General features: G+C 27.1%; 2 protein-coding genes across 2 annotated transcripts; one reads left to right on the top strand and one right to left on the bottom strand.

Moving 5' to 3' along the window:
* The first annotated feature begins 6,155 nt into the window (after positions 1-6,155).
* On the top strand, positions 6,156-6,994 carry LOC105361573 (probable U3 small nucleolar RNA-associated protein 11). Its single transcript, XM_011498799.1, has one exon. It carries the CDS (start codon positions 6,196-6,198, stop codon positions 6,949-6,951), a length of 756 nt encoding a protein of 251 aa, XP_011497101.1. The 5' UTR covers positions 6,156-6,195; the 3' UTR covers positions 6,952-6,994.
* A 4,817-nt stretch (positions 6,995-11,811) lies between these two features.
* LOC105361723 (uncharacterized) lies at positions 11,812-14,624 on the bottom strand. The gene is made up of 3 exons (XM_011498974.1): positions 14,327-14,624; positions 12,608-12,756; positions 11,812-11,994 (listed from the first exon to the last, which is right to left on the bottom strand). Exons 1-3 carry the CDS (start codon positions 14,622-14,624, stop codon positions 11,812-11,814), a joined length of 630 nt encoding a protein of 209 aa, XP_011497276.1.
* Positions 14,625-16,901: the final 2,277 nt, after the last annotated feature.

Consider the following 16,901-nt stretch of genomic DNA (forward strand, 5'->3'; position numbering starts at 1 on the left):
TCAATTTATATAGCTTAATTCATTATGGAATAGTTACTAATCAATCTTACAATTGATAATTGGCATATTATTAAAGGATATATTTTCCATAATCAATATATTGTATTCGATTAACGGAATTTACAATATTTACATATCTTTATACACTACGTTACAATTCTATTCAAATTCTATACAATAATAAAATATATAATATTTACTGGAAGTTGTTTCGGTACTAAAATGTATAAAAAAATGAAAATTGTTACGGATTGCAGTAATTTCTAAGCAAAATAAAAAGTGGGAGAGGTATGAGCGCGCGAGCAATTGTTTTGTAAAAACTAACTAACGAATTCAAAGAATACTATAACAGAAAAAATCGAATATACTACTATAATTACAAAAATAATAACAAATGAACTCTACGAGGCTATGCCCTTTTTACGTCACGACAAATATCGGCATAGCAACGATCACCTATACAATTTCAAAGCAGCTTGTTTATACAAGAATATTTAAGGAGCTGCACATGACGGTCTCATACACTTACTAGTTCAATCAAGCAATCATCAAGATCAAATTATTGTTTTACAAGTCAACGCCATTTACACAGAGATCGTCTTAAATTCACACAAATCGTTTTCTTACAAGTCAAATACCACTTATATAGAGGTCACATCCAATACACAACGATCTATCTCCACACAAGTAAGCTACGCTATTACACACGTCCTTACGTATCATCAATACAACTGAAATCGACTTCACACACATAAACTATGCTATTACACACGTTCTTACGAATCACTAACACATGACTCCGTGAACTAAGTAAACAGCAATACCAAAACCACGGCATCATTGCTATTCATCAGTGACGTCATACACCAGCACACCACTCAAGCCTCTCCAACTCATCGGTAGCGGCAACGGCGACATCAATTCTCTTCAACAGTGACGTCATACACCAGCGCCCCACTCAAACCTCTCCAGCTCATCGGTAGCGGCAACGGCGGCATCAATTCTTCTTACCAGTGACGTTACATACCAACGCCACCACCCAGGTCTCTCCAGTGTATCGGTAGCGGCAATCGGTGGCGTCAATCACGCACCATACCACAAAAATACACTTATAAGATTATCATCACTCATATTACCTGAAGAAACTGTCACTTATTTATTCTATCATACACTCATTCGATATTCATAGTATTAACTATTCATTATTTATTATATTCAATAAAAGGGAAAATCAACTCGTATAAAGGCAGTATTGAATTATTGCATTGTCAATTCCAATAGCCAGCAAGCCTCCCTTCACAATCTCAGGGAAGCATTTTTAGTCTGATCTCAGACAAAAATATTTTAAACTATTTTAAAGGAATTCAATCTGTTATTTATATAAAGTATGTATATATATATATATATATATATATATATATATATATATATATATATACATATTTAATCTATTAGTTTCTCAAATTTTTTTAAAAATAACATAACATTCTTTATTACTGATTATTAAATTTAAGTATTTTACACAATATTATAATGTAATAGTACTATTACTTTATTAATATATTACAACAATTTTTCGTACAACAATAAGCACTTACATGTGTAAAATATAAAACCGAAATGTTATTAAAAATATATAGCAATTTATTGATTTATATTGAATTATTATTATATTATATCTATAGTATAGTATTATATATTATATATTATATATAGTATAGTATTATATATAGTATAGAATTCTATTCATCCGACTCGAAGAACCAAAATTTTTAGAATTAGACTATGGGCTCCAGTTTCCTGGTGGGAGAAAAAGTGCGGGAAAGTGGAAAGGATAGCAATTACTTCAATATTTAACATATTTGCTTTTCGAGCTGTTTATTGCGTTTTACTTTACAAACTACACAATTATGATTTTTAGTTGGTGATGAAAATCGTTGAGATCTTGCAGTTCCGTGGTGGTTGCAACGTGGTATTAGCATGTACTACATACAGAGGTAGGAGATCGTAAATCTCCGGATCTGCTTGACGTAGTGTGCTTCGTGGTAAATTATTACACCGAGAAGTAAGAGGTTGTAAATCTCTCGACTCTTCTTTTCGCGTAGTGCCACGTGATGGTAACTTGTTGTGGTTTCCTCATTGGAAGGGCCTGAGACGGCCTTGTGTTAGACACATTACGGAACAGGCCAGAGACGGCTTTAGGCTAGACGCACTGCTATTAGAAAGGCTCTTGTTGGCCTTATGCTGGACGTACTATTATTGGAAGGGCCTTAGACGGCCTTTGTGTTACTTCCGTATGAGATGCTATTGTTACTCACAGCGATACAGTTACCTTGCCTGATCCTATGATGAATAGTTATTTGTGTACCCTTGACTGTTGTTCTTCAAATAGTCGACTATAACCTCATAATATCAAGCCCTTTCGTACTCGAAGGTATGTTATTTATTGTTCTTGCGTATGACTAGCTCTCTAATACTCCCATACTGCCCTTGGAGTATGGTCGATTTTACATGATAACTACCACAGAGACATTAACATGCTTCCCATATTGAGCATGATTAATTTTCCCTGTTAAGCACTGCTAACTGCCATTACCATCTTCTTATGCTCATTGATGAGCTTGGTCAACTGCTCGTGCTGATCTTTACAACGTCAGCATAGACCCAATAATCAACATTCATTGCAATTTCAATAACATCAACGACATCGATACCATTCCGAAGAAGTAACCTCACCATTGAAATAGAATAATTTTCTCTCTCTCTCTCTTACTAGAAGTAATCATCGAACTGCAATATTGTAATTATTAATAAACCAGAATAAACGATGTGTTAAATCAAAGGTACATACTGTACATGTCTTCTGCCCTTCCACATATGTTTTCCTTACGAATCTCTACGACGAGAGACTAACACACTCAACTATTGAACTGGCAGTTCGAGCCACAAAATAAATCCTCAATTTCGAACAATGAATATACTTTTAATGAAGCATTTTATTGGATTTATTATCAGTAAGTTTCTTTTACAGTTCATACAAATTTTAATATATCAATAAAATACCTGTGAAATTTTTTTGTATATAAAATTTTTTTAAATTTCTAATATAAATATCATTAATACAATCTATACCGTAATCTCACTCGTTACTTTCAGAGGATCAGGAATTTCAGCACCCTCTGGTTCTCCAATAGAAGTTTACAACAACGCCACATCATTATTGAGAAACATAAAGGTTCATTTATAACTTCATCAAGATTAATAATCCCTAAATTGGAAGCACATTGAAAAGTAAATGGAATAAACAGCAATCAGAATTACATGTGTAAATTATTGAATCAGTGCATTAACCCCTCCACTTGCCCACACGTTCTCCCACACAACATAGAGTGGTTTTTCTTAGTTAATTCTGAACATTTGCTTCTTCGAGCCGGATTAGTGGAATTAGTTCTAAACACTACTATATATTATTTACAAAACAGGTTAAATAATTTATTATCATAAAAAATTACATACCTTTACATTATTGAGACTAGCCGTAATTTGATATATATTTTCAACTCATTATGGTATTAAGTATTCATTGTATCTTAAATTTATGTATTTAAAAGTATTTTAATATAATAATTTATATTAATTTATTATTTAATTTAAGTAAATCTAAATTTAAATGTTTCTATAGCTGCTGAATTAAAACTATAGTTGTTAAAAAATATATAAAATATGATATTACTTTTAATAAGTGTTCGAAAGTTTAGTTTCTGGCTCGAACTGCCAAGTTCAATTTTCAACGTTGTACAGGTCAGTAAGAAGAGTCGACCATACTTATAAGGTAAGCATGGGAATGTCTATGTAGTAGTTAGCAAGTAGAGTCAGCCATACTGATAGGAGTATGAGAATGTCCCTGTGGCACTTATTCTCAAAAAAGACAGATGATATATCTTCGAGTATAGAAGGGTCCAATACCATGCTTTGTGTTGTCGACTATTCTCTCGAATGGTAGTCAGCCTTTGACGGATTGTTAACCGTGCGCACTGGAGAAGTGAACGAGCGTTCTTTGCAATAGCTGCACTGAGAGAGCGTGTGTTGTGTAACCTTCTTGTTGTAGGCTCTGTGTGATGGCGTGGCTCGGGCATAGATGACTGACTAGGACGAGTGACTGATTGTGAAGAATATCTGACACTATGCACTGAATGACTACCAACACTACGTACTGAATGACTGCTTTATGTTAACTACGTGGAGTCTTGACTTGCTTTCTTAAGTATAAGGCAGCAACTAACACTAGCTCGAAAAAAAGCTTTCAACTATTCGAGAATTCGGGGAAAGCAAATGTGACCGTTCGAGGCTAAGCATCCTTCGGGAAAGATCGAGAATCCAAGCTTTCGGCTATATGAGAATCCTACGAAAGCGAAGCCTTGAAAGATTCGAGAATTCAATCGACGTTGTTACGCGAAGGCTAAGTAGCCTTGTAGAATGTTCGAGAATTCTAAGCTATTGACTAGTCGGGAATTCGGCGTAAGAAAATGTAAACTTTCCGAGAACCGAAGGCCTTGAATAATAGCTCCAATTCTGAACATTATACTTTTTTACACTATACTATAGTATAATATTACAATAACATTATAATTTTACTGTAATTAATTTATACTTTTAGTTCTGATTCCTTTTTATATTTTAATGTATCTGTGTAATCTTAAATATTTTTTTGTTCATACGAAAATGTACTTATGGAATAAGAACAAGCAAGGAAAGGAGTTCAGTCATTCAAAAATACACTACGTGGATTTAAGCTTATTGGCACATAGAAATGTGCTCAAGAGAAACGCGGCATTATATAAAATATATAAAATCATATAATATAAATAAATTCAATAGTATTTATAAGTATCTATATATGATGTATTTCAATAATATTGTGATGAATATTTTTGAATATAATTAAATAGACTTTAATGAATCTTATATTTTAATAAAAATGTTACATCTATTTTTTTTATTTTTATTTTAAAAATTTAAATATTTAAGCAATTAATGAACATCATTGTCCATAGCATAAAATTGAAGAAATTAGTCTTTGCAACCAAATGTATTTAACATTATTTTTGTTGTTCAAATCGTAAATAGAACAGGTCCTTTTGATTGTTGAGATAACATTATTTGGGAAATTAAAATACAGAAAAAGAAAACAATAATAGTATCAAAAGAAATTTTAAATGTGAACATATGCGGTTAAAATTATAGTAATAACATTAATTACAATAATATATGTTAACAATATTAGCATTTGATGTATAGTCTGTATAGACTGAATAAATTAAAAAAATTTTGTTATGTAATGCAAGCTTCAAATGTTTTTATGCAATTTAATTAAATAAATAAATAATAATAAATAAATCGTGAAATCGCTTGAAGCATGCCAGTAGTGGTATAAATTTATTAACTTAATATATTACTCCTATAATTAATACTTAATTATTAAAATTACTTAATACATTTTAGAAAACTATACATAAAATTGATATCATTATAATTAAGATATTCACTATTTTAACATTTGGATGAAAAATATAAAAATACATAGGAAGAAGATTAAAATTATTTATAAAACAAATTTTAATAAAAGTAAAAAAACAATTTTTTATTTTACTAAAATTAATAAAATTAAAAAAACAATGTTTTATTGGTATAATAATAATGCTGTAATTAATAAATGTAAAAAGTTCTATTTTTTTGCTAGTGTTATATTGTTATTATTAATTTTTATTTGAACAGCCATGTGAAGCTCCATATTCAAATTATGAGTATTTATAAAAGATATCGAGCATGCGTAAAATGGATCACTATACATTCTACCGTTATACTCTAGTTTCAATGCTACGACATAACTAGATATAATCATGTTTAAGTACCATTTTATATTCTTTATAGCCTAAGATTTTTTTCGAATTTAACATTATAAATTTTTTTGTACTATATTATCTTATTTGATTATATAAGTTGTAATTTTTATAAAAGTTTTTATAAAGTTATTACACAGGTAAATTTATTAAATTTTACTAATAAATATTTAGTCAAAATGTATAAATTGTATTCTTCAAAGCCTATAATTGTAGTGTATTTCTTTTTATTTAGTTGCATATAAGGAATTTAATTTTTTGTAATTTAATTCTTCTAGATACATTTCTAATAAAAATGTCATGGAATAATACTGCTAAATTAAACCAAAATACTCACAAAGAACGTCATCAACCACAATTTCGTAATCATTTAGGTTTTTTAGAAAAGAAACAAGATTATATTATAAGAGCAAAAGATTATAATAAAAAATACAATGCTTTAAAATTATTAAAAAAAAGAGTTCTCAATAAGAATCCTGATGAATTCTATTTTCATATGATAAATTCTAAAAAGGAAAATAGTATAACTTCTGTAAATGAAGGAGATGAAAAATATTCTGATGAGCAAATTAAATTAATTCAAACACAAGATATAAAATATGTTAATTATAAATGTATATTGGATACTAGAAAAATTGATAATCTCCATAATAATTTACATATAATTGATGCAGTAAATAAAACTAAAAATAAACATATTTTTTTTATTGATAAAAATGAATTAAGGAATTTTAATGTAATTACAAAACTCAATACACATTCTACTTTATTGAATAGAAGAATAAATAGACCAAAGCTGGATAATTTAGAGATAATGAAATTATCTGATTTTAATGATTACACACTTAAAATAATTGAACAACAAAAACATATGGCTTACAAAACATTATCTAAACGGGTAGATCGTGAACAAAAATTAAATATTGTACAACAAACATTAGAAGTAAGAAATGCTTTAAAAAATACAAAAACAAGAAAACCAAAAAAAATATCTTCTGGATCTAAAAATTGTGCTCCAATTTACAAATGGATATTTGAAAGAAAAAAATAATTGCGTTAATATTTTAAATTAAATATAAATTGTAATGTTGAATATTGTGTGAAATATTTTTGTATAAATTAACAAACCCAATGCATATAATGCATTATATAATAAAGATTGAAAATATTTGCAACTGATTTCATAAAAATAAATATATAAATTTTATTTACTTTCTTTTATTTCAAAACTTATTTATGACATTGTTTAAGTAGAAATTTTATAAATAAAATATTAAATATTTTATAAAATAAAATTGTAATGAATATAATTGTGTTCAATCAATTATTAATTTAAATAACTGAACTATTTCTTTAATTAACTTTGCTATTTTCTACAATTTAATCTTCTAATTAGAAGTATATGAAATGAGTAACTAGGAAATTGATGTTATTATATTTAATATTTGTAGAACATATTCTGTTACACAATTTAGTTTAGAGAATAATTTTTAATTATCAAAAACTGGTAAAACTATTATTTAAAATATTTTTATTAGATTAAAACTTAATTTCTCGTTAATAAATGTCAATACGTAATAGTTTTATATAATAAATTAATATATTTTTTAATTATTCTGGTAATTAGTTAAAATAAAGCTAGTGCTGGGCAAATTATTATCCTTTTTTTCTAATTGTTTTTACTTTGAAAGATGTGTGAATCAGAAGTATTATAGTAAGAAAAGGAAAAAAAAATTGGTTTAATATCTGTAATTACAAATCAATATTTTTTAATTAAATATTTAATTAATTTATATATTTTTTTTAATATTATTTGATTTCAATATAATATTATAACTTCTTGTTTTCATAATTGCATAAATCAAAATTTATTATAAGTAAATTTATTCATATTCAATACATACATTGAGTATAATTAGAAATAAGCAAGATATTTTTATTTTTTAACTTATTTTTATATTCATTATCTTTGTTTAAAATAGTCTGTCCAAAAGGATGTTTTATTTTTGCTCATAGATTATTTTTACATATTGTTTTAAAATTTGAGAAATACATATTGATTTATGGTGATAATTTTATATATATGTATGTACACACAGCTATATAATATAATAGAATTTAATAGAATAAAACATACTATATAGACATTTTCAATATTTAAACTACAAAGATCAATTAAATTGGAGTTTTATTTTATGTATATAAATATGAATCTTTATTCAATACATATAATACTTAAATGTATGATTATATATAATTATTTATATAAACTCAATATATTATTAGATATTAAATAAAAGATTTTCATATATTTATGATATATATCTGTATGTAGAATTTAAGTATCAGATAATATTCTATTAGTTCTATACATCATTATTTTCTTTCTGGGGACCATTCTTATAGTTGTAATAGATAAGACATTCGATATGCTGCTATACACACAAAAACATTAATGTTCTATTTTTATGAACACCTCAAAGTGTAAATATTCTATAATACGTTTATTATAAATCATAATAGTTATATAAAATAAATAGATATTAGATGTGTCATGTAAGGGCTAAGTTTTAAATCTATATATACATAAATTAATACATCATTTAAGTGTACAGATTATGTATTACATAAAAGGTAAATAAATAACTAATTTTGAAATACTGCCTTACATATGTTTCTAAAGTATAATCTTCAAAATTACAATGGATATACAGAGATGTTATACAATAGTTATAACACTACATATTGATATGAAAAGCTAGATAGATTTTAAATAAAGTGATAAATATTGATTAAGGAGTTTAAAGATGTAAAACCCTACCATACAAATTAGAATTAATATTTCCTATATTTACATAAATTCTTTAATTAGGAAAAAATACAAATGATGGAGAATTGTATAACATTATTTTTCCAATTACTTGTTTATTTCGAAGATTTACGGGTCATTTAATAATTGAATATGTACCATTGTTCGGGATTGGAGCAATTTCCAAGAATTTAAAAATGGGAAATGTACAAGCTCTCTGACGCTTATGTTTGTAAACATTGATTTTGCGAATTCTCGAATAATCTACGCCTTATTTTCTAGTGTCCTACAATGTTTCCGCATAGCAACATCGATTAATTCTCGAATCTTCCAAGGCAGTGTCCTTCTAGAGCTTAGTTTCTGATGTCATCAAAACTTTCGGCCTATCAATAAGCCCATGCATTATTACCAGCGTTGTAAGCTTCCACGCGAATATTCAAGAGTAGTTCGCCACGCGAATATTCAAGAGTAGCTCACCATGCTTCTGTGCTCACTGTAATTTTCTCAATCAATCAGTCATCAGTTATTGCTCATACAGCCACTAAACTCCGCTATATACCAGTCAATCAGTTTTACTAATACACACACATAATTCAGCCAGACTCTGCAAGAATAAGATCGTAAGCCAATATTAGCCAAATTATTTATAACTAATTTAAGTGCGCCACAGTTAAGCAGTCAAGAGTGCTGATTGCATTTCAAGAGTGAATATTAAATACGAAGCGTACCACCTACGCACTCGTTACATACGTGGGTTAGACATTAAAACTTCTGTATTAAACGTCGCTGTATTCGGGTCTGTTCCCTGGATTCAATCACTAAGCCGTCACTGATCGGAGCTGTATTCCTGATTAAAGGTCATACATGGCACTATACAAGGAGTGTCAAGGATTTATGCCCTTGCATTTCTCAGTTTAGTAAATGCAGCAAGCGTACTGCATCGAGAGGACCCGGAGCTTTACAACTTCCAACCTCGACTTGCAGTATACGCTATTTCCACGTGAAAACCACAAAGGAACGGAAAATCTAACAGATTCTCAACACCATCTTAGAATCATATTTATTGTATAGTTTATAAATAAATAAAGAAAAAAAAACAAGATACGCAATGTGTTAAATATTGAATAAATACGCCATCCCCTTCCATACTTCGAACTGCCACTGTTTCGATTGCTTTATTAATTTGCCGCCCGCTCTAGCAGATGCTTAAATAGGAGTCAAGTGGAAGGGTTGTATAGAGTTGTATTATGGGCAAACTTCTGTAACATATAATTTATTAGCAATTACATTTACAATATGTAATATTGTTCTATGTAATATTGTTATTGTGTAATATTGTCGTGATATTGTTGCTATTATTGATGTTAGCAAAAGATGTTGAATGTTGGGTGTGTGCTGATGTTGTAAGGATCTGCATCAGTAGTCAACCATGCTCATGAGATAAGCATGGGAAGATGGTAACGGTAATTAGTAGTGCTTAGCAGGAAGAGTAAACTATACTCAAACTTTAGAGGATCCTAAGGTCTCTGTGGTAGTTATCACGTAATAAATCATGCCTCTAGTGAGGATGGGAGTAGTTGAAAGCTAGTCACACGCAGAAACAATAAATGATAAGCCTCCTAGTTCGGAAGGACTTGATAAAATGTAGTTATAGTCGATTATTTGGTAAACTATAGTCTGGCATTGACAATGTAATTTAATGTATTGGGTGCTTATTAGCCTGCGAGAGCATATTGCGTCACTTTTGTCGACTGTAAGGGGGTGGACGTAAGTTCTCCGGCTTGTTAGCCTAAGAAAACGTATTGCGTCATCTGTCGACTATTTCGACAGACTTTATATGAAACGTAATTCGCGTGTGGGTGACTAGTTTGTACAGATAATAAAATGTATGTACCTTATGAACTACGGATAGGGCATGCTGAATGACTACTAGGCTGACGCATTTTATTGATTACAATTTTGATAGCTTCACTGTTTCTTGTTCCCCTTTTCTTTTCTAGCACTGCTGAGAGTGTATGTTTTATTTGCACTACTGGTGGGACAATTCACGTATTAGGCTGATTTGCTAAAATTAGTAGTCGTAGGTTAAACTGATACTAGATGGATTTGAAAATGCACTGGTGCTAATAACACATGACCGATAGATACAGAATGAGATTGTAAGCCTGTTGAATACGCGCATGAAAACCGAAGTCTTGATCGTTCCGTGGCGGCTCTGTTGAAAATTACCGATCGTTTCATGGCGGTCCTGCTGATGGCAAGCGGAGACCAGTGTCATGGCTTCCTGTCATAGAGGGTTCTCTGTTAGATCGGTTCGCTGTGGTTGGTTCCCTACGGTCGGGTCACGGAAAGAGGTTCGCAGCAATAAAAGTTCAGCAAGAGATATATATCCACGCGGCGGCTTATTCAGCTGGCAATAAGGCATCGTTGTTGCTGCACTGGAATATTACATGAGGCGCAGAAAGAAAAATCTAGAAGTTTCGAGAATTCGACGGAAGAAAACAAGGCATAATAACTTGAGAGAATTTCGGGCGATGTTATTACTCGAAGACATATAAACATTGCGAGCCATTTGAAACCAAAACATAACAAATATATGAAAATTCTTTTCCAAAGTGTTTACAGAAATCTAAGATCTAAAAAGCCGGCGATGCCGACAATCAGCGGTTTTAGAAATTGCTTCAATCCTTTTTAGTTAGAGTTTAGAGTTTAGAGTTTTTTAGTCTAACTTAGACAATCATTTTATATATATATATATTTACAATAGTTTGCGAAATTTGCTTTCTTTTTTATTTGCAGCTTTCAAATTACATATCAATTTTTTGAATAGTTCAACAATTTGGATTAGTAATTCATAATTTTTATATACATTATTAATAAGTAATATAATAGAAAATATATTTATATTTAGGAATTATTACAAATATTCAACGGAAGTTTATGTAATTGAATAAAAAGCATATTTTTTATTAGAAATAAAATGATGTGTACTATACTTAATATTATTATGAATATTTAAATTAAAAAATTGTATATCAAATTACTATCTAATAAAAAATACGAAAAAAAAATCGAAAACCAAAACATGCAAACTTTGTTCTTTTAATAATTAAAAATATTATCTTCATCTGTATTATTGTTATAATAGTCATCATAATCGACATTATCATTTACTTCGCCATTTGTATTGTCAAGAAGAAATTCTACTTCATGTAATCCACCACCATCTTCTGGTTTTACAAGTGCTATCCCATTAAATCCGAATCTCAAGCATTCCATTCCAACCTAATGGTTGAAATTGATTTTTTAATATTAATATTAAAATAATTAATAATGATATTAAAATAGTATTAATATCCAGATTTTTCTTATTATATTTACAAAGTAATTAGAAAATATAACTTGCAAAGTATAATTATAAATTAATTCGAAATAATTTTTAAATACTTTAAATTTTTTGAATACTCAATACTATATTAATGAATTTAAATTTTACTATTTTTATATAAACAAATATAAAAAAGTTATTTATGAATATGTTAAAAAATTAAAATTTCTAAGAAATAATCTAATACGATATTTACAAGCTCCAAACTTGAATTCTTTATATTATATTTATAGAATTTAATTTAATAGCATATACTAAAAACATTTCGTTGTTTATTCTATTGTACTTTTAAAAATATTTTTCTTTAATTTATCTATATTTTATTTATATTTTTAAAATCTAAGTACTTAAATTAGAATCGGATAAAATTTTATTAAATTAAACACTCGTGTATATCTCAAATTAAATAGTAGAGAGCAAGAATACCAATTGATGTAACCAAAGAAACTATTGTAAATTTTAGAAAATTGACAGGCTACTTTACATTTATAAATTTATAGGGTAACTTACTTTGAACAGAGTTATATCTTGATATTTACCCACAATATTAATACAAGCATGAATATTTTTTCCTTGAAAATATATATTATAAAATTGTATACAAGCTCGAATCACTGGTATTCTTGGAACAAATATACATATAGGTCTAGGATTTTTACCTGGAACAATTTAGTAAAATATATTTACAATATTTAAATATATTATTTTCCTACATTGTAAAATAAAAGTATATTTTATAAACATATTTTCTTTTTATTTGAATTAATAACTGATTAACAGTCTTATAATTCTTTTTAAAATTTTATTTAATTTAAAGTTACAAAAAAATTAAAAAAAAAATATTTTATTTAAATTATAGTATGTTTTATATATTTTTCTTATCCATATATTGTATATGGAAATATTTATCTGAAGTATGCATATATGTAGATATTTAAGATTCTCTTCATGAATCAATTTTTGTAGAGTATAAAATTTATAGTATAAATAAAATATTTATTAAATACGTAAGTTTATAGTTTAAAAATTTATTGACTTCTAAATCTTAAAGTCGCAATTATCCCAGTGTTCGAATGTTTATGTATTTGATCCAGTTCGAAGGATCAAATGTATTTAATTTTGTGGCTCTAACTGCCAAGTTCAATAGTTCAGTTTATTTGTTGCCCACCTTAACGATGCTTAGGAAAGGACATAATAAGTGGAAGGGATGTAAGTATTTACAGGGTATAACTTCGTTTAGAACATCCTTTATTTTGTTTTATTAACAATTACATTATTGTAGTTCTATGTTATGGGAGAGGGGGGAATTCTTCTATTACAATGATGTAGTTGCTCCTTGATGATGGTGAAGGTGTCGTCGATGACGTTATGAGGATAGCAATGGATATTGTATGTTCCTTGAAGGGGAATATGGCTTGGTATCTTAGCATAGACCTCAACTATGCTAACGCTGTAAAGGTTAGCAAGAAGAGCCGACCATACTCATAAAAGGGAGTATGGTAATGTAGTCTGTGCCAAAGTTGGAAGATTCGAGAATTTAATCGACGTTGCTATATGAAGGCTATGCAGCCTTGCAGACGTTCGGGAATCTAAGCTTTGAATTAATCGAGAATTCTGCTTGTTAAATGTTTATAAGAATTCAAGGGATAGAAGGCTTGGTGAATTTCCGAGAATTGAAGGACTCCAAAAAATGCTTCAATTCCGAACCCCAGTGTTAAAATTATTCATAAACTAAAAATTCATATTCGGTAATTGATTTTAAAATGTTAAATTAAAATTAAAATGTTAAAATAAAATTAAAATGTTAAATTAAAACTAAAATGTTAAATTAAAATTAAAATGTTAAATTAAAATTAAAATGTTAAATTAAAATGTTAAATGTTAAATTATCAAAAGATAACTATTTACGAATGTATATAGATACCTTTATCAATATGAATGTATGATTTTTTTTAAGTCATACGATCATATTATCAATACGATTATTAAACCTGTTTAAATAAATAACCTATCGAGAAATAAAAACATTTGGTTTTATTTTTTTATATTTTTTTAAATAAAATTACTATTATTTACGAAAATTAAAATTAATAAATATTATGTTAATTAAATTATAAATATTTTGTTCAGTTAATTGATGTAATTTTATGAGTTTCATAGAAATGCTATTGTAACACATGATTTTTTAAAGTTAATGTCATTTATAAAAAATATTAATTGTAAAAATACCAGAGATAGTCCGCATATACAAGAGTTGGTCATTAATCATTACTTTAGCAGTGAATTCGAATTCGTCTGGATTATAACTAATATTGGTGCAAACTTTATGTTGTACAAAATTGAATCGTATATGTAAGCAGCAATAACATAGGCCACGACTGCAGGAGCAAAGCTTTGGTGTAGTTGCAGATACTATGATCCTATCAGCTTTAGCTACACTGGTAATTTGACTAATCATCTGGTGCAATTTTCTCCATGATTCTTGTTTCAGTGGAAGATTTTTATTCTGTCTTTTATTCTTTTTCATAGGTTTAGAGAGTACAATACAGGTTATTAATGCTATGATTACTATCATTCTAATTTGAATTTTCATATCTTGAATAAACCCTTTTAGGCAGTAATTATTGGAAGCCTCTAAATTAGAAAACATAATTTTAGGATTATGTATATTCCTAATTAAGTGATTAAGCACAGACACGCAGTTCATCATTTATCCATATTTGTCGTCAAAAAAATCATATACATACAATTACAGTTACATTTTTATTTATTTTTTCATTTTTATATTAATATATTTAAAAAACAATTAATAGTAATTTGTGTTATTGAATGTAATAATATAAATCAATTAAATAAGTATGAAATACATCATCTTATAGTCAAAAAGAAGTACATGGTTATTAAAAATCTGAAAAAAATATTTATCTAGCTCTAATGTAAGAGAACTAATTGAAATTTAATAATAGTTTTAGTAATACAAAGTAAATACAATATTTTAGATTAAAAAAAAATTTTTTTCTTTGAAAAATTGATTTTTATGTTAAGTTAGTTATAAAGAGCATTATGAAATTAAATTATTTTAACAGTAAAGAAAAAAACGTATATTATAATAACATATACAGTCAGATGTCTTATAATGAAATTGATTAATGTTATAGTTTTTAAATATATAATCTTAAAAATATTATCTGACATTTTTAAGAAAATGTGAAAAAAATTGAAAAATATAGGCCGAATTTTAGAAATAATCAGACTTAGCATTATTATTACTTTAAGAAGTTTCTATGATTTTTTTCTATAAATAATTATAGTACTTATATCTATGTATATATATGTATATTTGTTATATCCTATTTACATTAACAGTAGCTTCTTCATATTATTTTTATTAATTAATTTTCTACTTAAATATTTATAAAATTCTAAAAATAATTTTAAAGAAGCATTATTTAATTCTTATCATACGTGATGTAAACATTTATAAAACTCAGTCTTACAAGAAAAAATAATGAAATTAATAAGTCCTGTGAATTTTAAATAATCAAGAAATATAGTTTTGGTAATGGTAAAGATATATTTAACATGTGCAAATCTTGCAATGTATTTTTATGAAAGATAGTTTTATATTTTAAAAACATGTAGTATTGCATTTAAAAATATATGAATCCAAATAATTTTTATTATAACTTTAACAAAAGTTTTAGAAGCCCATGGATGAATTTTAAACGAAAATATATTCTATTCAATAACAAATCACAATTGTACTCCAGCATTATTAGAATCTAGTTCATTAGAAAGCTTATTTAATAACTTTAAAATAAATTACATACTGTTTTATAATTGAATATATTTTAATAATGTAGCATCAATATAATATTATGCGTTCTTAAGGTAGTGCACTGATTATTATAGTTGATCAGTAAAATACTTGATATTGTTATTATATAAAATGAATAGACAAAGGCTTTAATTATTAAATTTAAAAAAATTGCATTATACATATTTAGTATATGTATCTTAATGTGTCAGTGTTTTTTGAGTTAGAAATATTACTTGTCCATTACAAACATTAAAAAATAATATATAAATGATGTTAAATTATGATACTTCGGGTAGGAGTCGGGACGAAAATGCTGCAAATTCATTTAAGGAATTTGGAAGTTAAATTGTGTGAGTTAATCTACCGAATCTGATCGAACTCAGTTAATTTCATAAATATAAATTGTAAATTAATTTAAGTTAAAACATAATTAAAATTCAGTCATCCTATATGTGCTTCATATATTTTATCAAATCGAACTCATTATTAATGGATTGATAGAAAAAATTAATTATGTAATATTGTAAAAGAATGATACTTATATTTTATATATTTTATACTAATTTGTCAGTAGTTTTCGCAAAGATTATATGATACTTATTAAGTAAAATCTACCAAGTTATAATATTAATATAAATGAAACATCATGAGATTAATATTTTTAGACAAACTAATAAAAACTCAGGAATACGAGTAAAAAGGTTTACGAATCTTCGATCTTGGTCTGATGTATAAATAGCCGAATTTCAATAATTTACTCTAGATTGTAATACATTAAAAATAGACTATTTAAGATAATATTAAATTTAAGTATTTGCTAAAATAAAAATTAAAAAAATTTAATATTATTATTATTGTTATTCAAAATTTCTTTAATACGCAGAATAATTTTATCTACTAAGTAATTCATAAATTAAGAATATAGATTTCTATAATGAATTCAATTATATAAGTAACTAATATTCATTTTTATAAGTAATTGGT

This window comes from Ceratosolen solmsi, unplaced genomic scaffold (genome assembly GCF_000503995.2).
Source record: "Ceratosolen solmsi marchali unplaced genomic scaffold, CerSol_1.0 scaffold30, whole genome shotgun sequence".
In the NCBI taxonomy this organism is placed as follows: domain Eukaryota; kingdom Metazoa; phylum Arthropoda; class Insecta; order Hymenoptera; family Agaonidae; genus Ceratosolen; species Ceratosolen solmsi.